The sequence below is a fragment of the Panthera uncia genome, chromosome E1 (assembly GCF_023721935.1).
Source record: "Panthera uncia isolate 11264 chromosome E1, Puncia_PCG_1.0, whole genome shotgun sequence".
NCBI lineage: Eukaryota > Metazoa > Chordata > Mammalia > Carnivora > Felidae > Panthera > Panthera uncia.
In genome coordinates this window covers 10,194,670-10,220,723 of record NC_064814.1, presented here as the reverse complement: position 1 = coordinate 10,220,723, position 26,054 = coordinate 10,194,670, and the positions used below count along the sequence as shown (strand labels likewise).

At 49.3% G+C, this 26,054-nt stretch overlaps 2 protein-coding genes across 3 annotated transcripts; both read right to left on the bottom strand.

Moving 5' to 3' along the window:
- Positions 1 to 1,166: 1,166 nt before the first annotated feature.
- Positions 1,167 to 4,200, bottom strand: CSF3 (colony stimulating factor 3). Its single transcript, XM_049635977.1, has 5 exons — positions 3,832 to 4,200; positions 3,555 to 3,709; positions 3,018 to 3,125; positions 2,731 to 2,877; positions 1,167 to 2,373 (listed from the first exon to the last, which is right to left on the bottom strand). Exons 1-5 carry the CDS (start codon positions 3,842 to 3,844, stop codon positions 2,209 to 2,211), a joined length of 588 nt encoding a protein of 195 aa, XP_049491934.1. The 5' UTR covers positions 3,845 to 4,200; the 3' UTR covers positions 1,167 to 2,208.
- Positions 4,201 to 10,621: 6,421 nt separating this feature from the next.
- Positions 10,622 to 26,053, bottom strand: PSMD3 (proteasome 26S subunit, non-ATPase 3). 2 transcript variants are annotated; one of them, XM_049635968.1, is made up of 12 exons: positions 25,410 to 26,053; positions 23,003 to 23,193; positions 21,329 to 21,466; positions 19,161 to 19,297; positions 18,235 to 18,425; positions 17,992 to 18,095; positions 13,460 to 13,574; positions 13,237 to 13,356; positions 12,989 to 13,092; positions 12,566 to 12,721; positions 11,286 to 11,336; positions 10,622 to 11,109 (listed from the first exon to the last, which is right to left on the bottom strand). In XM_049635968.1, exons 1-12 carry the CDS (start codon positions 25,621 to 25,623, stop codon positions 10,972 to 10,974), a joined length of 1,659 nt encoding a protein of 552 aa, XP_049491925.1. In that variant the 5' UTR covers positions 25,624 to 26,053; the 3' UTR covers positions 10,622 to 10,971. The 2 variants fall into 2 exon arrangements, with proteins under 2 accessions (XP_049491925.1, XP_049491926.1); XM_049635969.1 differs by having other exon boundaries at positions 10,622 to 11,077; positions 25,410 to 26,052.
- Between the last annotated feature and the right edge of the window lies 1 nt (position 26,054).

Here is a 26,054-nt window from a genome sequence, read left to right as displayed (position 1 = left end):
GACTGGCCCGGAGTTTGATCTGTGCTTTCCAAAAGAGGACTGGGGGGTGAGGGCAGGATCTGTTTAACCCTTGCTTGTCTTCTCCACACATCTCAAGCCCCGATTTCTTCAGGACCAAGCAGAGAGGGAGGGCTCTGAGCCACATGGCTGGGGACTCTGGCCCTGCTCAGCCAGACCTTTCTTTTTTTTTTAATTTTTCTTTAGTGTTTATTTTGACAGAGTGGCCCCGCTCAGCCAGACCTTTCTTTTTTTTTCTTTTTCTTTAGTGTTTATTTTGACAGATTGTGTGCACATGTGCACATGAGTGGGGAAGGGGCAGAGAGAGAGCGGGGACAGAGGATCTGAAGCGGGCTCTGCTGACAGCAGAGAGCCCAATGTAGGGCTCGAACTCACAAACTGTGAGATCTTGACCTGAGCTGAAGTCGGACGCTTAACCAACCAACTGAGCCACCCAGGTGCCCCCATCCTTTCTAAGGAGCCAGATGGGGAAGGGAAGTGAAAGATGCTCGAGGAGCCAAGGGGAACCCTTGAGATGGGGGACTGGGGATCGGTTGGCCATCTGAACTTTCCTGGGTCTGGTGGAGGCACCCTGGAACCACGTGCATCTTCAGCTGAGGACACAGGATTGCTTCCAACCTGCGGTGTGAAGCAGCCCCTCCAATCTCTGCATCTCTCTCTCTCTCTCTCTCTCTCTCTCTCTCACACACACACACACACACACACACACACACACCTGCCCACTCACCCTGTGAGCTCAACAGCCCCTGAGGCTGAGACCAGCAGAGAAGTGGCAGCTGACCTGAGTTGCTCCCTGTCAGATCAGAAGCAGAACTTGAGGGAGAGAAGTACAGGGCCGGGAATTTGAGTTCTGACCCAGGTTGTCACCCTGAATTCAGATCCTAATCTGTAAAAGGCACTTACTCTATCGTCGTGGGCAGCTGTGAGTGTGGATGGGCTGGAGTTTATGGAAGATGATAAACTGACCAGCTCTGTGCAGACATTAAATCCTCCCTTGCTTTGGGCCAGTGTCTATGTCTGGACTATTAAGACTCCCCAATCCCACGTTCTCTCCCAGTATGGCTGTCCATCTGCCTTCTGTCTTCCCACTAGGCTGTGGCTCCTTGAGGCCAGGGACCATACGTGCCTTGCCCACTGCTGTGTCCCTAGCACTTAGCTCAGTGCCTGCACAGAGCAGGTACAAGAGAAATCCATGCTAAAGGCGTGAATGTTGATGAGCTAGAGGACGGCCCTCTTCCTCCCTGCACCTCCTCTTTCCCTCCCTCTGGCCTCACCCCCCACTCAGCCCTCCCCCACCCAATCCCTGGCTGGGCACCAGCTGGACTCAAGAAAGAGGAAGAACGTTTACTGGAGACAAACAAAACACTTTATTATCACAGTTTGGCTACAGTGAGAAAGTGGGGGCAGAGGTGGAGGGTTAAGAGTTGAACGTTCCTCTCCATCACACAGGCCCCGCACTCCCAGTCCCCCTCCAGCGAGGCCGGTAAGTGACTCTCTGCCCGGCCCTTGAGGAGTCAGAATCCTGACCCTGGTGAGGGTGGGGCAGGCATTAGGAGCCTGTCATTGTTGCTACGAGGCATCCAGAAAGATGAGAAATGTCAGCCATGCCTGGGCTCCCCATACTGGAAGTCAAAATATTCCCCAAAACATCTTGAAAACTAGATTCCCTAGCGAATTCGTGGGACCCCAGGGTCAAGCTTTCCGGCCCTGGCTGCCTCTGCGGGCTTTACTGTGTAGGGAAGGGGACGTGAGAAGCAAGGCCTAGCCCACCTGGCATGCGCCAGGCACTTCGGTGAGGCCAGAGCGAGGGAGGACCCGGTAGGGGAACACTGCTGTTTAAATATTAAACAGGGTTGTCTTGTCTCCCACTTGGGAGACTTCCTGATGCTTCCGAGGGCCTCAAGGTGGGTACCCTTGGGCTAAGGGGTTCACTGGGGTTCTTCCCAGTGCCCACCACAGAGCCAGGCCAGGGAGCAGTCATAGAAATCAATACGTGGTATTTACCTATCCGCCTCCCAGTCCCGGGGACAGATTTTCTCCCTGCTACAAGCAGGAGAATGAAACTCAGAGGTGGCAGGAAGGACCCAAGAGTCCAGGGCTCCTTTCTGCTCTTTCTTGTCTTTAAATATTAGGTTTAAATAAGCATAAATATTAAATAAAGATAAATACACTCGTGGGGGAGGGTTTTGCTCAGGGCTTGGTGAAGTGGCGCAGAGCACGGTATGCCACCTCCAGGAAGCTCTGCAGGTTGGAGGCAACCAGGGTGCCTCCTGCCCGGCGCTGGAAGGCCGAGGTGAAGGTTGGCATGGTGCCCTGGGTGGGCGGCACTGCAGCGGCCATCCCCACGTCTTCCATCTGTGGGGGGGAAAGATGAGATCAGCAACCAGGCAGGCCCTGCTGCAAACACATTATTAAATGAGGAAACGCAAAAGGCTGATGGGCTGTGGAAGATCACACGGTTAATGGTGGGGCCAGGCCCTGAACCCAGGTCTGTTTCAAGGTCCAGTGATCTGTCTCCTGCCCTCATCTAGAGAGTGGGGAAGGGCCAGCAGCGAGGGGAGCCTGGGATGAAGTGGTAGCTCCTTACACACATGCCTGGGAGTGCTCCCATCCCGTTCCTAAAGAAGTGGGATACCCAAGCTTTCAGCCCAGTCTTTGGGGACCGGCTCAGTCCAGGCCCCGAACACTTGCCATTCCCAGCGAGGCTCTCACCTGCTGCCAGATGTTGATAGCAAAGTCGGTGATGTCCAGCTGCAGCATGTCCAGGGTGGGGGCTAACTCGGGGGATATCCCTGCCAGGGCCTGCAGGAGGCCCTGGTAGAGGAAGAGGCCACTGTGGAGTTGACGCAGGCAGCCCGTCTGCGGGACAGAGTAGGGCGTCAGAGGTTGCTGCCCGGGATGCTCCTTTTGGGGCCCCAGATTGGAGCCTGGAGATCCAGGGAGACTTCCAGACCATCCTTCCCTCCCCTCATCGCCCTCCTCCCCGTCCAGAAACTCACCAGCTGCAGGGCCTGGCTGGAGCAGCTGCTCAGGGGAGCCTGGGGGATGCCCAGAGCGTGCCCAAGCAGCAGCAGCTCCTCAGGGTGGCACAGCTTGTGGGCGGCACACTGGGGACAGGAAGGATGCTGAGTGAGGGGGTCCTGATGGGGCTGGGCTGCTTCTGCTTCCCGAGTCCAAGTCCTCCCCGTTTCTCCAAGATCTTCCCCTCCCTCCTGGTCCTGCCAGGCTGCTCAGCCCCATTCTGCCCTCCACTGTGATCCCAGGCAGCCGCTCCGAGAGCACCGAGAGCACCGTCCCTGCAACGTTCTCTCCCCCCAGTTCCTGGGCAGACTTCCGTGGCTCCACACCTCTCCCTAATTTTCTCCCCGTTCCCCCTGGGTCTCTCCTCTCCCATGTCCCTCCCTGATGATGTCTTCCTAGTATTCCCATCCCCTCCCTCAGCTCTTGCCCCTTCCTCCCTCCATGCAGCCCTCTGGGTCTTCTTTCCTCCACCACCCCTCTCCAGCATCTTTGTCCCCTCCTGGCCTCTCACTCACCAGCCTCTCCTGCAGCGCTGCGCCATCAGCCTGGACCTTCCTCACTTGTTCTAAGCACTTGAGCAGGAAGCTCTGGGGCAGGGAGCTGGGAGGGCCCAAGGGGGTGGCTTCTTGCACCATCCAGAGTGCGCTGTGCCACAGCAGCAGCTGCAGGGCTGAGGGCAGATAGGGGCTCAGGAGACATGCTGTCCACTCCCGCTGGGGTCCCTTTCCAGGGCCCAGGTTCCCCCAGCCCCTCTACTACTCCATCCTCCCTCCCTGGGGCTGGGACACTCACCGGTCAGCTTCATGGGGCTCTGGGCAGCAGGCTTAGCAGGAGGTCTGGGTGGGTCTGCAGACTCTGGGCTCTGGCAGGGATCAGCTCCAGAGGGCCTTTATACATAAGCCCATGGCGGCCTGGAAGGAAATTACCTGGTGCTACGACTAAGGCTTAGTAATAACTTTATGCAAATTTGGCGTTCAGGACAATGCAGGGGGGCTGGGACAAAAAGCTGTTTGCGAAAGTTTTGTGAAATTGTGGAATCTCTGATCCTTCTTTGACGTCCAGTCCCCTTCAAACTCCCTTCCTCCCCTTAGCCCCACCCAGGCCCGAATTGCCCCAGGGTGTTTGATCAGGACCGCTGAACAAAGGCCGAGCCACTGATAAAAGCCCTGGAGGCTGGAGGCTGGAGGCTGGTCAGACTGACTGGGGAAGAGGCCAGCCTCTGGGCAGCCCCTCCCTCCCTCCCCTGGATCTGCTGGAGCAGTCCCCTGGCACTCTCCCTTGGGATTCTCAAGCCACCTGCTCCCTAGGCCCCAAATTCTGGGAGGGAAGAAGCTAGTTTTACCCCCCAAACTCCCAGGAGCCTGCCTTCCTGAGTCCCCTCCTGATGGGCCAGGGGCCTGAGATAGGGACATTGGGGTCTTGCCTCCCATCTCCACCCCACACTTTGATGGGCATCATCCCAGGCTCCTGTCGCAAACTGGTTAGCTGGGAACCCCCCAATCCCCCTCCATGACTCATTCCTTTAAGCCCCCAGAATCCTGGCAGAAACCAGAGGAAACCGGATGTCTGTCCCAAATGAAGCAAGACCTTTGAGGCTCTGAGCCTCTTGGTTCACCTGACCCTGCCCTTCCTCCTCCTCCCGCACTACGCCTCCCTCCAATGGTGTCCACCAGCGCTTTGGAATTGGGGGCATCTGTGACACATGGCTTCCCAGGCCAGGTTCACTGCCAGTCAGAGTGTGTGCTGCCCTGAGCTGGAGAAAGGCTGGGAGTGAGAAAGAAGAAGCTGCCCCAGCCTCAAATCCTAGAACCAGGCAAGTCTTGGAGTCTGTTCTGACCCCAGTGAACCGGCGCCAGAGAGGAAAGTGCCTTGCCCAAGGTCATGGATAGCAGAGTCAGACTCACAGTTAGTCTAGGCCTCTGCCTCAGGCTTGAGGGTTTCCCACAGGACTTGGGGCCTGACCGACCACACCCAAGGCTGTCACTTTCTGTCCCAATTTACCTCACCTCAGGCCAAGGAACAGATTTCTTTGGATGAGGAGTAGGTGTGTCTGCCTGGGTGAGGCCACCTCTGGGGCTGGGGTGCCCCCTGGTGGCCACAGCTGGCAGGGACTTCACGTTCCGATCTGTTCACATCTTGCCTCTGGTCTCCTGTCCACCTCAGGCTAGGCAGTTGGCAACCAAGCACTGACTGAGACCAGGTGTATGGCCAGCTCTGTGGGAGCAGAGGGGTGGGTTTAGAACTGTGGAGGTCAGGAGACTCATTTGCAAAACGTGCCCCTTTACCGTCCCCCAAAGAATCTCCAGAGGGCTCAGCTGGCTTCAGATGTTGTGCCGCACACTCTCCATACATTATTGGGTGTATTCCTTTCAACAAGCCCAGGAGGAAGGTACTAGAACCATTTCCCCTTTTACAGAAGATGAATATGACCTTGAAGAGGTTAAGTAACCTACCCAAGTAGCAGAACCAAGGTCTGCCCTGTGCCACAGTCTTAAACTCTTAACCATGGAATCTTTTTTTTAAAGCTTATTTATACTGAGAGAGAGTGAGAGCGAGAGCGAGAGAGCACGTGCAAGTGTAGGAGTAGAGCAGAGAGAGAGGGAGAGAGAGAGAATCCCAAGCAGTCTCCACACTGTCAGCCTGGAGCCCGATGTGGGTCTTGATCTCACAAACTGAGATCGTGAACTGAGCTGAAGTCAAACACATAACCAACTGAGCCACCCAGTGCTTCAACCATCAAATCTCTTAATCAATGTTTGGACTTCCTCACCTGTGGCCAGGAAGTTCTAGACCCAGACTCCTGTCTTTATCGACAGTCCAAGTGTGTAGGGTGCTTGGTTGGGTGGCCAGAATGGTGAGAGGGCTCAAAGATCACAATTTGAAGAAAACAGGCTGTTTTGATTGGGGAATCAAAGGAGGGGGTTGTTGCCTGGTCTCAAGGGCTGGACGTGGGACAGGGAGTGAAAGCCACAGCCGGCTAGTTTCCAGATCAACAGAAGTGACTAGCGGTCACAAGTGTTAGAAGATGGAGCGGGCGGCTTCCAGGGGAAGTGAGTGGCCCATCCCAGGAAGTGTTCTGGCATCCATTCCACAGGGAGAAAATCCAAATGTTGGCTGGCAATCATTGGGTACCTCTTATCTGTCAGGTACCTTCCATTACACTTTTGTCATTTCATCCTACAAACCAAGTGGAAGGATGTGGATTATTCTCATTATAGACAAGGGACAGCCTCAGACAAGTGAAGGGTCTTGCCCAAGATCACAGAACTGGTCAGGCGGTGGAGCCAGGCAGGAATTGCAGTCAGGCTTCCCAAGCCCCTGTTGTTCCCATTACACTACCTTCCTGTTCAGATAAGCTGTACCTCTTGGATAATGGCTCAATCCAGACTTCGGCCTTACCCATGGGAGAATAAAGACCAGGTAGAGAGCCAGGGCTAGTTACTGGCCATGACGCACAGGCTGAGCTGGACCAAAATGATCTTGGGGCAAAGGGCCTGGCTCTGGAGACCCTTAGCTGTCATTCAGCCTTCCAGCTTCCAAAGGCTTTCCCTGGTGTTTCTTAATGGCCAGAACTGGTCAGCAACTTCCCCTCATGCTTCCTGTTTTCATCTGGTGCTGGACTTGGAGCATCTTTCTAAGGGCTGTGGAGTGACTCATTTGTTGCAGACTCGGCCCGTGAGCCAATTTATGTACACCTCGTGTCAAGAAGGGGTTTTACGTTTTTAAACGGATGGGCAACAAAAGAATATTTCATAACTTGTAAACATCATATGAAATTCAAACTCCAGCGTTCTTGAATAATTTCTTTGCATATTATTTATAGCTGCTCTGAAGGGCAGAAGTGAATAGTTGTGACAGACTGTATGGCTCACGAGCCTAAAAAATGTGCTATCTGGCCCTTTGAGAAAAGGTTGCAAACCATGTGCACAGTGCCTATGTGCTAGGAGACACACAGCGATGTCCTCTGCGGCACTGTTAATACTAAACCAGTGCACACCAGTAGGGGAAGGGCTAAATAAACTGTGGTCCATCCATACCACATATGCTTCCTTCCCCCCGAGCCCCTCACAGAATGAAAACTCAGCGAGGAAAGGAATTTATTGCTCTTAATAAAGCTGAATTGCTTTATTTAGCTGTTTCCCAGTGCCTAGGACAGTGCTGTGCATGGTATCACCACTAGATCTCAAAACCAATGGTGAGTGAAAAGAGCAAGTTACATTCATGTGATACATCATTTAAAAGATTTAAAAACACACAAAAATGCTGCAGCAACTTCTTACTCAACACGTTTCTGGAGGCAAGGGAAACAAAAGCGAAAATGAACTACTGGGACCTCATCAAAATAAAAAGCTTCTTCACAGCAAAGGAAACAATCAGCAAAACTAAAAGGCAACCAACAGAATGGGAGAAGATATTTGCAAACGACATATCAGATAAAGGGTTAGTATCCAAAATCTACAAAGAACTTATCAAACTCAACACCAAAAAACAAATAATCCAGTGAAGAAATGGGCAAAAGACATGAATAGACACTTCTCCAAGGAAGACATCCAGATGGCCAACCGACACATGAAAAAATGCTCAACATCACTCATCATCAGGGACATACAAATCAAAACCACAATGAGATACCACCTCACACCTGTCAGAATGGCTAACACTAACAACTGAGGCAACAACAGGTGTTGGCGAGGATGCCGAGAAAGAGGATCTCTTTCGCATTGTTGGTGGGAATGCAAGCTGGTGCAGCCACTCTGGAAAACAGTAGGGAGGTTCCTCAGAAAACTAAAAATAGAACTACTCTATGACCCAGCAATTGAACTACTAGGTATTTATCCAAGGGATACAGATGTGCTGTTTCGAAGGGACACATGCACCCCAATGTTTATAGCAGCACTGTCAACAATAGTCAAAGTATGGAAAGAGCCCAAATGTCCATCGATGGATGGATGGATAAAGAAGATGTGGTGTGTGTGTGTATACACACACACACACACACACACACACACACACACATACACAATGGAGTATTACTCAGCAATCAAAAAGAATGAAATCTTGCCACTTGCAACTACGTGGATGGAGCTAGAGGGTATTATGCTAAGTGAAATTAGAGAAAGACAAAAAATCATGACTTCACTCATATGAGGACTTTAAGAGACAAAACAGATGAACATAAGGGAAGGGAAACAAAAATAATATAAAAACAGGGAGGGGGACAAAACAGAAGAGACTCATAAATATGGAGAACTGAGGGTTACTGGAGGGGTTGTGGGAGGGGGGATGGGCTAAATGGATAAGGGGCACTAAGGAATCTGCTCCTGAAATCATTGTTGCACTATATGCTAACTAATTTGGATGTAAGTTAAAAAAAATAAAAAATAAAACCACAAAAAATACTGTATTTTGTAGAAGATGAAGTATAAAAACATAAAGCTGGAAGGCTACTTACGGAATTCATCAGAGCGGCTGCCTCTAGGGAAGTAAGGGAAGGGCCTGGGAAAGAAACAAGATGGGCTTCTGACTGAACTGTAATGGTTTTCCTTGGTTGAAAAAATGACATGATAACCAAATGTCACCATTTATTAAACTTGGGTGGAAAACTCCATGGGTATTTGTTAGGTCATTCTTTCTGCTTCTCTGTAGTTTTGTAATTTAAAACAAAACTCAAAAATCAAAACAAAAAGAACAAAAAAAAAAAAAAAAAGAAAAAAACCCACCCAACCATAAAGTGGAGAACACAGTGAACTCTCCAAGCATAAAAAAGACACTAAGCTTCTCCAGGAAGAGAAAACCAAGCCAATGGGAACGAATTAAAAGAAACTTCCAGAAAGTGAGCAGAAAAATAGTCTATCATAGAGTCAAGGTGGGTGAGAACCAGGAAATCACGTCGAATGACCCCAACTCTCTGTAACAGGATGACATACTCTCCAATCTGTTACCAACCAGGAGAGGACCTGAGGCACTCTGGGCCAGGTGCTGACTCTAAAATTTGTTAGCATTGAGGGGCACCTGGCTGGCTCAGTCTTTGGGCATGTGACTCTTCCCCACATTGAGTATGGAGACTACCTTAAAAAAGAAAAAAGAAAAAAAAAAAAAAACAACCTTGGGGTACCTGGCTGGCTCAGTTGAAAGAGTGTGCAACTCTCGATCCTGGGGTTGTGGGTTGGAGCCCTACCTTGGGTGTAGGTTAGTCTTTTTTTTCTGAGAGAGAGTTTCATTACACTTGGGAGGTGGCAGAAGCTTCAGGGCAAGTGGACAATGCCAGATTACTGTGATCAAGGCTGGGACGGGACCAGGACCCAAAACAAGGCCAGTCGAAAACATGCCTTTAATGGAAATTAGGGATACTGCAAGATGAAAATCTTCAGTTGGTAATGAACACACAAACGAGACTTCATCAAACCCAGTGTGTCAGGTACTGGGCAAAGCCCCGGGAGGACACAAATGCCTCTTCATGCTCTCGAAGAACCTACAAGCTAGCTGGGAAGATAAGTCTTTCACACCACCTCCTGAGAGGATCTGATCTCGAGCGAGTGTTCTAGATGCCAGGGGGATAAATCACTGTGAGGCAGGAAGCCTGGGGGAGGTGTAGAAATCCTCGAGGTGGAGAGCCAGAGCGTGGCAGGAGAGGGAATGCAATTAAGCAGAGGCAGAAACCCACGAGGCCGTGTTCAGATAACAGCGCTTGGCAGGAACAGAGAACATGTACAGCAACGTCCCAGGCGCCAACAGAGAACAGCAGTAATTCAATGACCCGAGATGGGGAGCATCCCCGTCAGTGGCTGGGAGATGTCAAGACTGAGGCAGACACATTTCCCCACTATCTGCAGCTGGAGCCACAAGGAGGCCCCTCTGGGCTGACCCAACTCTCACTCTCAGGGAACAACCCGTCTCCCATTCAGTAAGGGCCAGCTGGGCAAAACCTGCTCTCAACCTGCTGCTGCAGCCTCACCAGAGACCCTTCTCTCCTCTTGCAAACCTCCCGAGGGTCAGACCCCTGCCATTTCTTTGATCCTCTAGAGGTCTAGATTTTTTTTTAATTTTTTTTTTTTTAATGTTTACTTCTGAGACAGACAGAGAGAGAGAGAGAGAGAGAGAGCATGAGCGGGAGAGGGACATAGAGAGAGGGAGACACAGAATCAGAAGCAGGCTCCAGGCTCTGAGCTGTCAGCACAGAGCCTGATGCGGGGCTTGAACTCACAGACCGCGAGATCATGACCTGAGCCAAAGTCGGTCGCTCAACCGACTGAGCCACCCAGGCGCCCCTAGAGGTCTAGATTTTTAACTTCAGAGCCAGGTCATGGAATCTAATCCTTTATTGGACAGATGTGGGAAAGGAGATGGAGAGGTTTAGTGACTTGCCCAATACTGGCCAGCCAGGTAGATGGGAGAGAGGCCCTCCTGATGCCAGATCAGCAGCTCTTTACCCTGCCCTTGGCCTCATTCTCATCCACAGTCACATCAGGTCCCCAGATTACACTGGGGCTGGCCCTCCCAAGACCAGGAAGGAAAAATCTGGGTCTGTCAATACTGTAGGTATGAAGAGTGCAGTCTAGTTATTAAATGATGCACAAAGAGCTTTGGAGAACTTTTTATTGTTTAAAAATCATAATTGAGGCTTCAAAAAACATACAACCCAACACATGTCCCGATTCCAGTCCCAGACTTCCGGGAGAGCACAGATTCCCTCCCATCTTGCTGCCCACACCACTAGCCAGGACCCTGCCCTGGGGAGGCTGCCTGCCCACCCTCCTGCCCACCATGTGATATGTCACTGGCTGGGGAGGGGTCCTGGGGTGAGGTGGGGGTGACTGGCTCCCTGCACCCCTCACCCCCTGCACATATGCTGTCTGTGAGACATGTATGGTAAAGGGGCCAGTTCCCTGGGCAGGGGGCCCCAAGGGGAAAAGATAAAGAGCCATTCCCGACTCACCCCACTCCTCCCCAGCCCCCCAGCTCAAGGGAAGCTGTCATCATCATCTTCGGCCATCTCCTTGGCAAACTCCAAGTCCTGCTGCTCTCGCTCGCGCCGTTCCTGGGGCAAGAGGTGGGGTGAGGGCTGGGCTGCTGGGGACCAGTGAGGCTCTCTCACACAGTGCTTCACCGAGCCCAACCCACCCCAAGGTCAGGGACTGCCAGAGCTTCAGAACTACTCCCAGCCCTTCCAGAAACTGCCCCCCACTCTTCCCTCTCTGTAGGGAAGTTTGAGCTTTCAGTCTTATCCAAAGCAGAAAGCACCTTACCTCTGCAGACTCCAAGTCCTTGTTGTACGATTTGGGAGGAAACCTCATGGCCTGAATGAAGCACAGTAGAGACAGGAGCAAGATAAAGACAAGGCATGCACTGAACATATGTTTATTGTGCTCCTTCTGTGTACTGGGCACCACAACATGAATTAGGCTATTCATTCTTTAGTTTAGTCTAGTGAGGAGCTAGACATGGAAGGTAATTACTACTATACCATGTGGCAAACACTGGAAATGAGAATCAAGACATTCTCACTGGCCAGGGAGGGGGACTGGCAGTGAGGAGGAAAACAGAGGAAAGGAACTGACTGCTTGTGGGAATGGAGGAAAGGCATTCTAAGCAGAGGTTTCAATGTGTGAAAAGGCCTGGCCTAAGTTCAGTGGGGCCAGCCGGGAGGTGGGGGTGGGGAGGGAGGAGAGGAAGGAAAAGTGGGTAGAGAGGAAAAGAGCACCTGGGAAGTGAGCCTAGAGACAAGGGGAACCAGGTCACAGAGGGCCTTTCATGTCTCCCCGAGAACAACATTTACCTGATTTTAAGCAAGGTAACAACATCCCTAGTTTCTTGGGGCAAGAAGAGGCCAGGAAATTTGGCAAACAGAGGGCACCTGGGTGGCTCAGTCGGTTAAGCATCTGACTCTTGATTCCGGCTCACGTCATGATTTTGGGGAGCCCTGGGTTGGGCTCTGCACTGACAGCACAGAGCCTGCTTGGGATTCTCTCCCTCTCTCTTTGTCCCTCCCCTCCCTGCTCATGTGTGCTCTCTCTCTCAAAATAAATTAAAAAAAAAAAAAAAAAAAAAAAAAAAAAATTTGGCGAACAGTACCAGCACCCAACTCAGTGCCTGCCACAGGATAAGAGCTTAACGACCTTTTGAGGAACTAGATACCCACCCTACCTTTTCCACAATTCAGACTTCACTAAGTGTCTTAAGACAGTGATTTCATTTAATGTCCTCAACCCTGCAAAACAGACAGGGCAGGTAATCTCCCCATCGGTTTCATAGACGGAGAAACAGAGGTTCAGACAAGGTGAAGGACTCAGATTTGGAAGCAAATCTGGAACCCTGTACTGTGAATCCATCTGGTTCCCTCCCGGGCAACCAGACCCTTAGAAGCAGGCAAAGGTCGTATAGGCCCACATGCCAAGTCCTTCATTCACTCTGGGACCCCCTGCCCTGCCATTCAGGGACTTTACAGAGATGGTCCGGGATCTAGGCCAACCTCCTCTGAGGAATTCGCAGGTGCTGCTAACCCCCCTCTACAGCCCCGGGTTCTCACCTTGACGGACATGTTGTGGATATCTAGACAGAAGGAGATGCGCTGGTGGAAGGCCAGCTGGGGCTCACGGGTAGAGTAGATATCAATCATCTCCTTGGACTGGACGTAGCCCTTCTCGTGGTTGATGCTGGCCTCAATGACACCATCCCGGATGGCCTGCCGGCCCCCAAATAAAGGAAAAGTCACCAGAAAGCCCATCTTCTAAATCTGAGAACATCCTGTCCTGTCCCTCTCCTCCTCACACTTGTACACTCACTCACGTACACACACTCTCTGGCAACCTCCTGGCCTCATTGTAAGGCCAGCACTCCCTGAAAAGACCATGCCACTACTGAACCCATTCCCTTCCTTGGCCAGTGTCCCATTCCCACCCCTTGAAATATGGCAGGAGGGTAGCAACTGCAGTCCCGGAACTGGCCCCACCTTGGCAACAATGAACTCTGCATCCTCTGGGCTATCCAGCTGCAGCTTCTGGGCGATGTCGGCCAGGGAGATTCGGGAATAGGAAAGGCTGATCATGCGCACACCTGGGAGAGGAAGGAGCACTGGGGTGGGCAGGGTGGCCACAGACCCTCTGCCCACCCATGGACACCCACAGGGTTGCCGCCATCCCTTGCAGAAGCTGATCTGGGTCCTGCTCTTCCAGCAGCCTCTCAGACTCAGATCCGCACCTGTCTTAATGACGTTGTGCCGTAGTCGGATGATTAGGGTATAGGTCCCATCTGCTTGAAACTTCTCTCCAAACTGGTCCAGGACCTGGTTGAACTTGGCAAGGTTTCCGGTCCTGACAGCTGGGGCGGGGAGGAGTGGATCAGATGATGCAAACAGGCAAACCCACTGAAAAGGCCACAGCGCTAAGGGTCTGGCAAGCTCTGGGAGCGGGACCACCCTTACCTTGAGTAAGAAGGAAGTAGGGCATGAGCGAGCGCTTGAGAGATGGCTGACGGAACTGTAGCCGGTCTGGGATCTCCCCAAGCAGCAGCTCCACCACAATCAGAAGCTTGTGCACCTGGCAGTGTGTGACACAGGAACACAGTGGGCAGGGAGCGCCAGCAGGAGGGAGAAGGGAGAGAAATGGGGCTTCAGTGCAGTCAGACGCATTGGGAAACAGGGAAAATGGCACTGCGATTAGGCCCATGCAGAGCTGGGCGTGGAATTGAAGATCTGCCTCCAGAGCCAGGTACTGGGAATATCTGCCTTTTTGCCCACACTGAGCCCTAAATTCCAGTTAATCTGGCTAATCCATACACACTGCTCTGCCATGGCAACGATCTGGAAGTACAGGCCAGATGGGTATGTCCTGTGGCTCCGAAATAGTGAGAAAACAGGGCTTAGTGGCCTAGGGAATGGAGTGTGGGTCAGCCAAAGATGCTGGTTAGAGAGGTGGATCGTTCCTGGAGGAGAGGAGGTGAATGTGTAGAACAAGTTATCTGGGTAGAGGCAGAAGCTCAGGAAGGGGACTGGCAGAACCTCAGTGAATGACCCGAGTATGGATGCAGAAGGCTGGCTGGAAAATCTGGCCCTTCCTTCTCCATAAAACTGTGAGTACCTCTGTGCGCCTACCATGGATTCAGTACCATGGGAGGAAAACTGTAAGAGGGGTGACGCCTAGCAATTAAGGAGCTTCCTACCAAGTGGGACGAACAGGAACACAGACAGCTAGATCGTGTGATATCAAGAGTCACAAGAGAAGTAAGGGGTTAAAATGGGTAGTGGGCTGGGGGCACCTGGGTGGCTCAGTTGGTTAAGTGTCCGGCTTTGGCTCAGGTCATGATCTTGCGGCTCGTGAGTTCGAGCCCCACCATCAGGCTCTGTGCTGACAGCACAGAGCCTGGAGCCTGCTTCAGATTCTATGTCTCCTCTCTCTTTGCCCCTCTCCTGCTTGCTCGCTCTCTCTCTCTCTCTCTCTCTCTCTCAAAAACAAACATTAAAAAAAAAAATGGGTGGTGGGTGATCATGCCCACACCCACCCATATAATACCCATGATGTTGCCCAGTTCCCTGGAGTAATCCATGAGTGAGGGGAAATGCAGGAAAAAGGCTAAAGTTAATATATGCCATAGGATTCTGATGAAGCAGAAAAAGGAAGGAGGTTGTTTCAGTCAAGGAAACAGATTAGAAAAGAGGTGGATAAGTGTGAGGACACGCCCCAAGAAAGTCTGGAAGGCGATGAAAGATGATGGGCCAGTCTAAGGACGTGCTGTTTTGAAAACCAGGCTGAGCTCAGAGTTTGGAGACAGTATGCTAGTATATACTCACTAGCTAGGAAATGCTGAGTAACGAAGTCCTTGGTATCCTAGTCCCTAAAATAGGTGGCAGTGGCACCGGACCGTAATGCCCAGCCTGCCTACCTCACAAGACTGTAATGCTCTATTGTGCAGGTAAGGCAGAGCAATGCAAGCTTCCTGGGCAAGGCAGGCACGGGCCTGGAGCTCTTTTTAGTTAGGCAGTTGTGTGGAAGCTGGGTTGGTAAAGGGGAGGATGATGACCAGAAATGCTAGTGGCCTGAACAAGGGCACCAGTGATACCAGAGAGGAGACAAATACAAAAGACATGGGGACAAATCAACAGATAACTTAGTGATGTGGAAGGAGGGGTGGTGGTGGTGGTGGTGGTGAGTCCGGGATGATCCTGAAGCTCCTATCTTGATTGGGAGAGCAGAAGGACTGGTAAGGGGTACTCAGAGGGGTTTGCTTTGGACAAGCTTTGTGTGAGGAGTATCTATACAGAGATGTGTGGTGGGAAGCTGGATTTGTAGATCTGGTGTTCATAAGAGGGGTCAGAATTAGTATCAAGCTGAAGTCTGAACCCCCAAACTCATATGTTGAAGTCTTTAACCCCTTAGGACCTCAGAATGTGACTACACAGGCACCCCTCAGCGATATCACAGGTTCAGTTCCAGATCACCACAACAAAGTGAATATCACAATAAGGCGAGTCAAAGGACTTTTTGGTTTCCCAGTGCACACAAAGTTGTTTACACTGTACCATAATCTATTAAGTATGCAATAACATTATATTAAAAAACAAAAAACACTATATGTACCTTAATCTGAAGATATTTTGTTAAAAAACGCTATCATCTGGTCTTCCAACAAGTGGTAACCACTGATCCCGGATCAGCATAACTGATATCATAATGAAAAGTTTGAGGGGTGCTTGGGTTGCTCAGTCAGTTAAGTGTCTGACTCACGGTTTGTGAGATCAAGCCCTACATGGAGCTCTGCACTGACAGCAAGGAGCCTGCTTGGGATTCTCTTTCTGCCCCTCCCCAGCTCATGCACACACTCTCTCTTAAAATAAACTTAAAACAAACAAACAAACAAACAAACAAACTTTGAAGTATTGTGAGGAAGACCAAAATGTGACACAGAGACATGAAGTGAGCAAATGCTGTTGGAAAAATGGCGCCGAGACACTTGCTCATTGCAGGGTTGCCACTAACCTGCAATTTATAAAAAAGCGTGTATGTGCGAAGTACAATAAAACAAGGTATGCCTGTATTTGGAGACAGAGCTTTTTTTTTTTTTTTTTTTAATTTTTTTTTTTCAACGTTTTTTTATTTATTTTTGGGACAGAGAGAGACAGAGCATGAACAGGGGAGGGGCAGAGAGAGAGAGGGAGACACAGAATCGGAAACAGGCTCCAGGCTCCGAGCCATCAGCCCAGAGCCTGACGCGGGGCTCGAACTCACGGACCGCGAGATCGTGACCTGGCTGAAGTCGGACGCTTAACCGACTGCGCCACCCAGGCGCCCCTGGAGACAGAGCTTTTAAAGAGATAATTAAGGGGCATGAGGTCATATGAGTGGGTCCTAATCCAATATGACTGGTATCCTTACAAGAGATTAGGATACAGTCAGGCAGAGAAGGAAGACCATTTGAAGAGATTAGAAGATGACGGCCATCTATAAGGAAGAGAGGTCCTCAGGAGAAACTAACCATGCAGACACACTGATGTTAGACTTCTGGCTTTCAGAACTATGAGGAAATAGATCTCTGTTGCTTAAGCCACCCAGTCTGTGGTAGCTTGGTGTGACGGCTCGAACAGACTAAGATAGTTAGAAATGGATTCTGGTGAAGCATCATGGAGGTCTGTGTTGAGCCATGCAAGCAAGGAAGCTCACCCAAGGAGAGAATGCGAGTTTCAATATGGGTGAATAAGCTTTCAAAGTGTTGTAGACCCCACTTTAAACCTGAGGCCTCTTTTTACACATTTTCCTTCTCCCTGCTTTACTTCAAGCTAGCTTCTCTTTTTCCATCCCTTCCTAGCTCCTCCAAGGCCTCGGCCCATCACCTGTTTGCTTAAGTCCCTCTGGGTGGAAGTTTCCCTAACTCTGCTTCTTCCTCTCTCAAGCAACCACTCCATCTCTTTCCTGGCCAAAGATCTCTCACTCTAGCCCTTTCTGCTCCTTCCTGCTGCCTGGCTCCACCACAGAAAACTCTGAAACCTTATCCATCTTTACCAGAGTAAAGTCTGGTTTGAGAATCCTACTTTACCCCACAATGTCTCTCTCCAGGACACAACAATTTATATGCTAATTACCTGTGTTTTCAGAAACTTTAGTGTATGTCCTATGTTGTAAGTAATCAACATTCTGCATATGTACTGTGTATGTCTGAAAAGCCATTCCCTTCTGGAAAATTCTACCAATTTGCAAGCACCAGATTAAATTTAACTTTTTAAAGATGTCTTTAATTATTTGACCAAAATCAAACCTGTCTTTCTTTGAACTTCTGAACAGAAACAGACCAAATCTCAACTACACTGACTTAATCATTGTACATTTTCATCCTCTCCTCTTTCAAGCGCACTAGGAGGTAGAGGTCACACTGACGTGGGAACAGAGGTTTGTAGTCGAGAAACCTGGGTCCAAATTCTGGCTACCAGGCTCTGTGACTTTACAAAAGTTCTCAAGCCTTTCTAGGTCAATGTTCTTTACCTATCTCACAGTGCCTAATACCAAGGTCACCACTCAAAAAAAAAAAATACTTGGGTGACTGAGAGCTATTAGGTGGCCAAGGTTTTTCCACCCGAACCAGTCAGCCTTATGGAGATTTTCTGGATTCCCTGGCTACAGAGAACACTGCTCCCAAATGGGCATGTGAGAAACCAGAGAAGAGCCTAGGGATTCTCAACATAATCCGGGCCCGTGCCTGGAATGACTGTAAAGAGCGCTGGGGCAATGGGAATATTCTAAACCTATCTACCAAGGAGAATACTCTCTCTGAACATAACCACCAGAGGTGCAGCTAGTATCTGCTTAATGTGCTTTGACCAATGTTATTACGCACAAATGCACTATGCACAATGATACACCTTTTGGATAATGAAGGTTAGGGACACCTTCCCTGGCCTGTGTAGGGAAAGAGAACCAAAGCCTTATCAGATGAATAAGTAGTGTAGGGATGAGAACTGCTGCTCACCGTCTGTTTGAAGCCGACAGCTGTGTGCTGAGGGGCCTTACGAAGGGCATTGGTCATTGTTCTCCGGGCCTCTGAGTACTCCAACTGAATAGCTTTGATTCGCCCTGGGGGTAGAGAAGGGAGTGGGTCAAGAGAATGGCATCATCCAAAGCCCCTTGCAAACCAGTGTCAAATGGGTGTCTCATGCACCAAGTGAGCTGAGACACCTTCTGATCTGACTCAAGGGTCGGGCCCATCGCTCACCTGTGTAGTAGAGGTACCTGGCCCACTCATTGTTGTTGGCCTGCTCGGGGAACACGGACTTGGACACCAGCTTCTCAGCCTGGTCGTACAAGCTGTAGTGTAGGTAGTTCCGCAGCAGGAGGTTCAGCAGGGTGGCCTGCCCATCCGCATCATGCCGAAGGGTGGCTGTCCGGAGCCGAGCATGCAAGAAGCTTCAAGAAGGGAAGAAAAGAGATATCAAAGGGCTCAAATAAGAACTCTTTGAATTGCTTTGACCTCTCCATTCTCTCTCAATTCCAAAAAAAGTGACACAGACTGCTTTTCTGGTTATTCACTGAATACTCAACTATTGAGTGCCTGCGGTGTGAAGCACTATTCTAGGTGCACCAAAAGGACACAACTCTGCATTCTCGTGGGGGTGACAGACAATGATCATGATAAGTAAGTGTATTACTTAGCATGATAGGAGGAGATCAGGGCTATGGAGAAATGAGGGTGAGTGTAATAGGGAACACAGGAGGTGAGGAGGATGGGGTTGCAATTTTAAATAGCTTGATCAGGGTAGGACTTGCTGAGAAAGGAACAATTAAACAAAGGCTTGAAGGAAGCAGGGAGAAGAGCATTCTCGGTAGAGAGAAGAGCATGCCTGTCATGCCCCAGGAAGAGCAGGGAGGCCAGTGTGGGGAGTCAGGGGAGCAGAGGGTGCTGGAGTCAAGAAGGCAGTAACAAGGGCTGGAGCACATCAGGCTTTATGTGCTATCACGAGGACTTCAACTCTTCCCTGAGGAAAATGGGGAGCCACCACAAGCTCTAAGCAAAGGAGTGAAATGTTTTCTAGCCTGTCCTTCCACCCTTGACCTACCAGTCAGTACTCCCTTGATGTGGAGTAAAGGGAAGAGCCTGGGGGATAGTTCTTAACTTTAGGGTCAGACCTTGGCCACCCGTACCTGCGCACCACATCCAGCTTGTCCAGGAACTCATAGACCCGGGCATGATAGTAGTAACACTTTGCGGCCACAAGGTCCAGGGCCCGGCGGTTCTGAGTGCTGATCTTCTGCATTAGGTCATCAGAGATCTTCTGTGCCTGGGGAGGCAGCCAAAAGAGAATCTAGTGGCAGTTCCTCAAAAGCTTGGACATGGAGCAATCACATGAGCCAGCACTCCCCTTCTACGCATAAATCCAGGAGAATTGGAAACATGTTCACATAAAAGCTTGTATGCAAATGTTCATAGCAGCATTATTATTACCAAAAAGTGAAATGATCCCTCCAAGTGCCCATCACTGGATATATGGATAAACTAAATGCAGCATATCCATACAATGGAATATTATTCACCCACAAAAAGGGCTGGATCACAGATCCACACTACGACATGGACAAACCTACAATACATTATGCTAAGTCAAAGAAACCATACATAAAAGGCCATGTATTATATAATTCTATTTATATGAGATGTCAGAATAGGAAAATCCACGAGCCAGAAAATGGAGATGAGTAGTTGCTGGAGGCTGGGGGGAATGGGGAATGACTATTAACAGCAATGGTGTTTCTTTTGGGGGTGATGAAATTATTCTGGAATTAGACAGTGATGATGGTTGTACAACCTTGTGAGCACACCAAAACCCACTGAACTGTACACTTTATTTTTTTATAACTGTTTTTAAAGTTTATTTATTTTGAGAGAGAAAGAGCCTGAGTGAGGGAGAGGCAGAGAGGGAGAGAGAAGAGAATCCCAAGCAGGCTCTGTATTGTCAGTGCAGAGCCTGACACAGGGCTCAAACTCACAAACTGTGAGATCATGACCTGTGCTGAAATCAAGAGTCAGACGCTTAACTGACTGAGCCACCAGGAGCCCCATAATTGATTTTATTTTAGATCTTCTTTTTTTAAAGTTTATTTATTTTTGAGAGAGAGAGAGAGAGGCAGAGAGAGAGGGAGGAAGAGAGGTGAACTAGCAGGGAAGGGGCAGAGAGAGGAGACAGAATCTGAAGCAGGCTCCAGGCTCTGAGATGTCAGAGCAGAGCCTGACACAGGGCTCAAACCCAAAGGCCGTGACATCATGACCTAAGCTGAAGGAGGATGATTAACTGACTGAGCCACCCAGGCGCCCTTCATTTTATTTTAAGTACTCTCTGTACCCAATGTTGGGCTCGAACTCATGACCTGGAGACCAAGAGTCAGACGCTCTACTGACTGAGCCAGCTAGGTACCCCTGAATTGTACACTTTAAAGGGGATGAATTATGGGGCATCTGGGTGGCTTAGTCAGTTGAGCATCCGACTTTGGCTCAGGTCATGATCTCACAGTTCATGGGTTGGAGCCCTCCCATAGGGCTCTGTGCTGACAGCTCAGAGCCTGAGCCTGCTTCAGATTCTGTGTCTCCCTCTCTCTTTGCCCCTCCTCCACTTGCACACACACTCTCTCTCTCTCTCAAAAATAAATATTAAAAAACTAAAAAAAATAAAATAAAATAAAGGGGTGAATTATATTTAGAAACAAACAAAAACCAACTCAAGGCAAGGTAAGGAAAAAACAAAACAGGAAATTGAGAGGGACCTGTCATTTCTTAAGCATGCTCTTGGGACAGTAGCTGTGATGGCAAAGAAGTTGGCCCCAGTCAGAGGGAGAAGTGGTAGAGCAGTATCCATGGAGTTGTTCAGTCCCATGAAAAGAGCTGCTACTTTGTGAAAGCTTACCATATGCAGATCATTGTGCCAGTATTTTACTTAATGCCAACAATGATCTTGTAAATTGGGCACTATTTTCCCCATTTGACATAAGGCCAGGAGAAATTAATTTGCCTAAGGTATAGCTGGGATTTGAACGTTGGTTTCTATCTCCAAATCTCTATCCTAACAGAATCCACGACACCGGCACTATGCCACAGACAAGCACAGAATGGTGGCCGCCAGCCCCTTCCCATGGTGTCTGAACGGGAGCTGAGGGGGCTTCCCGGATGTGGAGTTAGGTGTGTTCCCACATGGGGTAAGAGTCTGGGGGGCTGTTTAAGAGCCCAGTGATTCTCTCCATTTCTTCACCAGAGACAATCTCTCCCACAAAACCCATGCACTGCTTGGGACATGTTAACCTTGCCCACTGGCCCTGGATACCTCTTTGTAGCGTTTGCTGTTCATCAGGAAGATGACCACGAGGAGCTGTAGATAGGCTTCCACCTCAGGCAGGAGGGGTGCTGATGCAGCTTTTCCTGTTCGGGGACGGAACTGTAAATCAGCTTCGGTGTCCATGGGCTAGGAGAAGACATGAATTACTGTGGAAAAGCTCAGTCAGATCAGTCAACCAAGAATTTACTAAACACCCACGATGAATGCCTACTATGTGCAAGATTTTTCTAGGTATTGGGGATGCAAAAACAAAGATGGCACACAGTCACCTTCTGAAAGAAGTCAAGGAGGCTGGCAATAGAAACAAGAAAAGGGTTACGGGAATGTAACAGACACCTTTACAGAATATAATGGGGACAGAAAGGATGATGTAAGGACCCCCTCAAAAAACCTACAGTCTAAGTACAGATTAAACCACCACACCTGGAACCACTGTAAATTTGATCAGATAGGGTTTAATAAAGTAACATAATTCTAGAGATGAGATCAAGAATAATGAGATACAATTTTTTTTTTTGTAGGAACAAAGGAAATTTGGGGGAAGTGACATATACATAGTACTTATTATCAGATCTAGTCACCAAAACTGGAATAATATGCAACAGCTCAAAAAGCAAACATGTTGGGTGAATTTAGAGATATAGGGTTAAAAAACATTCCAGGTGAGGTTGGGGGGAGGGTGCTTTCTCGTTCCCAGACAATACACTCTTCTTCATCATTCCACCTCAAGGGATTGTTTGAGTTTTCACATCTATGGAACAGCCTGTGAGCGCATAGGATTTTAGGGATGAAGGTGGCTGAAGGGACAACGTGATTTGAGAAGGGTCAGGACCTGTACATAAGGGGGATTTTACAGCCAGAAAGGAAAAGGAGAGGTCTTTCGTGGCATGGAGACCACTGCCTGCACCAAATTTCATCAGCATTCACTATGTGCCAGGGAAGGTTCTAAGACATTCCTTTACTCAGCCTCATCCCCCGAATCTGTTCACTACATTTAACAATGAAAATGAGGCATAAGGAGGTTAGGTCACTTGCTCAAGTCCCACAAGTACCAAATGGTATAGCTGGGGTTCAAATCTGACTCCACCTCCAAAACCTGTATTCTTTTTTTAACATTTTATTTTGTTTTTTTTATTTATTTTTTGAGAGAGAGCACACTCACACAAGATGGGAAGGGGCAGAGAGAGAATCCTAAGCAGACTCCACCTCACAAACCGTGAGATGATGACCTGAGTTGAGATCAAGAGTCAGACGCTTAACTGAGCCACACAGGTGCTCCCAGAACCTGTGCTCTTAACCACTGTTTTATACGTCCTCCTCAGTGAGGATTCAGAGGTGGTGGTACCTTCTCCTAGGACAATGGAGACACCACCTAACTGGAGGAGAGTGCTCGTGCTGAGGAGCAGCGTTAAGTGAGTTTGGTTCAAAGGGTCCTGATTCCCAGTTTTTTTCCCTGACTCAGAAGAATGACACCATAGGGCAGAAAGATGGTTCCCCTGTTAGGGGACAAATGAGTCTTAAAATGGGCTGCTTTGCTTCACTACTCAGCTACAGCAGGTAATCAGACAGATCTTCAGGATGGGAAACATTACATCAAGGGGTGGGGTGGGGGGATGTGGTCTGAGACCAAGCCTGCATCCTTTAAGCACCTGACTCACTCACCTCTTCCAGAAAGGGTAGCAAGAAGTCTCGAGTGGCATTATTTGAGGTGAAGAAGCCATGTACAGCCTTATACAGAACGTAGTGGTTGAGGCGACGTGATGTGGAAGGGAGCATCCGCAGGGCCCTCAGCACAAATCGAGGCTCCTTGCCCGAAACTGCCTTCTCCAGCTGTTTCACATGCTCTTTAATGTCTGTGGAGGACCACAGAAGAAAACAATGTTACTTCCAATTCTTCCTATTCCCTCTCACCCTCCAGGCAAGTAGTTCTAGGGAACCTCTTATAAAAGGGCAAGATGTAGCCAACCACTTCTTTTGCCTAGTAGGGTTAAGCAATACTTACAGATGCCAAATAATGATTTTAAGACATAACCAAGAGACAAAAATTAAAGCTGGGGTAGGGGAAAGGGTAGAGGGTGACAGAAAGAGGAAGGTAAAGAGAACAACAAAAAACAAGACAAATACATGGAGATTTAGCAGATTTCTATACAGGAAAAGACTTTCTAAATGTAAACAATGGTAGAGGGGCACCTGGCTCAGAAGGCTCTTGATTTTGGCTGTCATTATCCCATGGTCTGTATAGGACTTGGCACTAACAACACGGAGCCTGCTTGGGATTTTCTCTCTCCCTCTCTCTGCCCCTCCCCCACCCTCTCTTTTTCTCAAAATAACTTAAAAAAAACACACAATGGGAGAAGTCATACACATACACACACACGTGCGCGCACACGCGTGCTGAACTCCACTCTAAAAAATCCTTCCGAATAACTGAACAAAAAAAATATTTGCAACAAATGTGACCAGAGAGTCATGTTCTTATTTTACAAAGAACTTGCATAAATAACTAGGACAAGTAAAAATGAACACAAATGGGGTGTCTGGGTGGCTCAGTCACTTAAATGTCTGACTTCGACTTGGGTCATGATCTCACAGTTTGTGGGTTGGAGCCCAGCATCGGGCTCTGTGCAGACAGCTCAGAGCCTGGAGCCTGCTCTGGATTCTGTGTCTCCCTCTCTCTGCCGCTCCCCTACTCACTGTGTGTGTGTGTGTGTGTGTGTGTGTGTGTGTGTGTGTCTCAAAAAAAAAACATTAAAAAAACCACAAATAGACAATACAAAAAGAAGAAATATAGCTAACTGACATGAAAATACACTTTACTAGCTTTTGAATAATTGCAAATGGAAATGTTTTCAACTACCAAATTGGTAATATTTAAGAAATCATAACAGAGTTACCAGTGAACAGGATATTTCTGTTGGTATAACATAAATCAGTACAATTTCCCTGGACAATACCTACCCAAAACCTTAAAAACGCCTGCCCTTTCAATTCAGGCATATTTAGAATCTATACTGAAGAAATAATTGTAAAGGTAGACTAAAAACCTGGTCACAAAGATGACTGTTGAAAAATTATTTATAACAGTACAAAACTGGAAACAACTAAAGTGTCTAGGAATAAGGGAATACATTTCATTGGTAGTTTCTTAGTTACCTTTGTACACTTAGCATAGGGTGCCTGGGTCCCATCAATGACACAGTAATGATAACTGCTAACATTACAGAGGGTTTACTATTGTGTCCATCATTAGGGAGAAAACCCAATGAACAATCTGGTTCTACTTGATCCAGAGTTGGGAAAATAGCACAAGGGTCACAGTGGGAAGCTCTCAGTCTACCCACTCCAAATGTGGACAGGATCTCTAAGAAAAATGTGAATTTGGAGGAGCAAGAGGGCTGTAAGAAACTGGAAACAAGCACTTAGGAGAAAAGAAATGGAGGAATTGGTTCATATTTTAGGTCGAAGATATTAGGAACTCAAAGATGACACCTAAAAACTTGCAAGTCTGTAAAATGTTTAAACTCTTTAGAAACAGGAGTAAGGGAGCAGAAGTACATTGGGATTGTTGGGGAACCTTCGTTACAGAAACAAGAAAGCAAGATACTGAGTAGAAAGTCTTCCCTTAGGTGAATTTACTAGACATAGCTAGCAAAAGAAAACTTTTGTAGTCTTAAAATTCAAGGGCCAGCATTCTGCGTCACCCTGACACCCTTTATACACAAATACAAACACTGGTTTCTGGTGGGATCAATCATATGCTGGGGGCGTTAGAATCAGTTCGGTGGATGTAAACAGAGTAGGTCAGAGAAGACCTAGAAGAGGGAGTCTACAGGCCCAGTGAGACCTACTTCTAGATGCAACTCAGGCAGAGGAAGGTGTGTGTGAAGGGAGGAGTCCGGAACCTGGAGAGAAGGTTCAGTTATTGGGACTGGGGTCGGGAGTGTCAGGGGACTGGAGGTGGGCACTGGGGATATTCCTAAAGAACCGGGGATGGTGGAAGCTGCGCTGCGGATCCCGAGGAGCGCTGTCATCCGTGATCACAGCACGTCCCCGGCCCGGGCTCTCGTACCCTCCAAGGTGACGGTGTCCAGCTCTCGCTGGGAGTGCTCAGCCGCCGCCGTTTTGCTGTCAGCTTCTCCCGCTGACGCGCCACCCGCCGCCGCCTCCTCTTTCATCTCCACATCCTGGGGAGTCGGGGGCGGCGGTGGTTCTTGCTCCCCTCCGCCCGGCGGCGGCTTTGCCTTGTCCGCGCCGCGGCGGCGCCCCGAGCCCTCCTGTTTCATGGTGCCCGGGGTCGCGGCCTAGTCCGGGGACAGAGACCGGGGGTTCGCGTGAATCCTCGCACCAGAAATCAGGAACCGAGCCGGGCCTGCACACGAGCGCGGGCTCGCGACGGGCCGCACGATGACTGAGCAGCTGCAAACCCTTTCCCGGCGCTGGGCCTTCTGGGAAACGCCAGGCCCGGCGGGCCGAAAGCCGAGTCCACAAAAGGGAAAGAAATCAACAGCCGAGGTGCAGGATGGAGGCGGATCTTCGAGGAAGGAACGGGGAGGAGTCTGCATGGGTTTGGCCCGCTTTCTTTGGAGTGCTTCAGTGTGTTGATTTTCTGGTGTTCCTCTCGAGTGCATTTCCACGCACGTCCACGAGATGTCCCCTCAGGCTCCAATCTGGGTTACCGCGGACTCTTAAGAGCGCCCGAACCGACGTGGAGTAG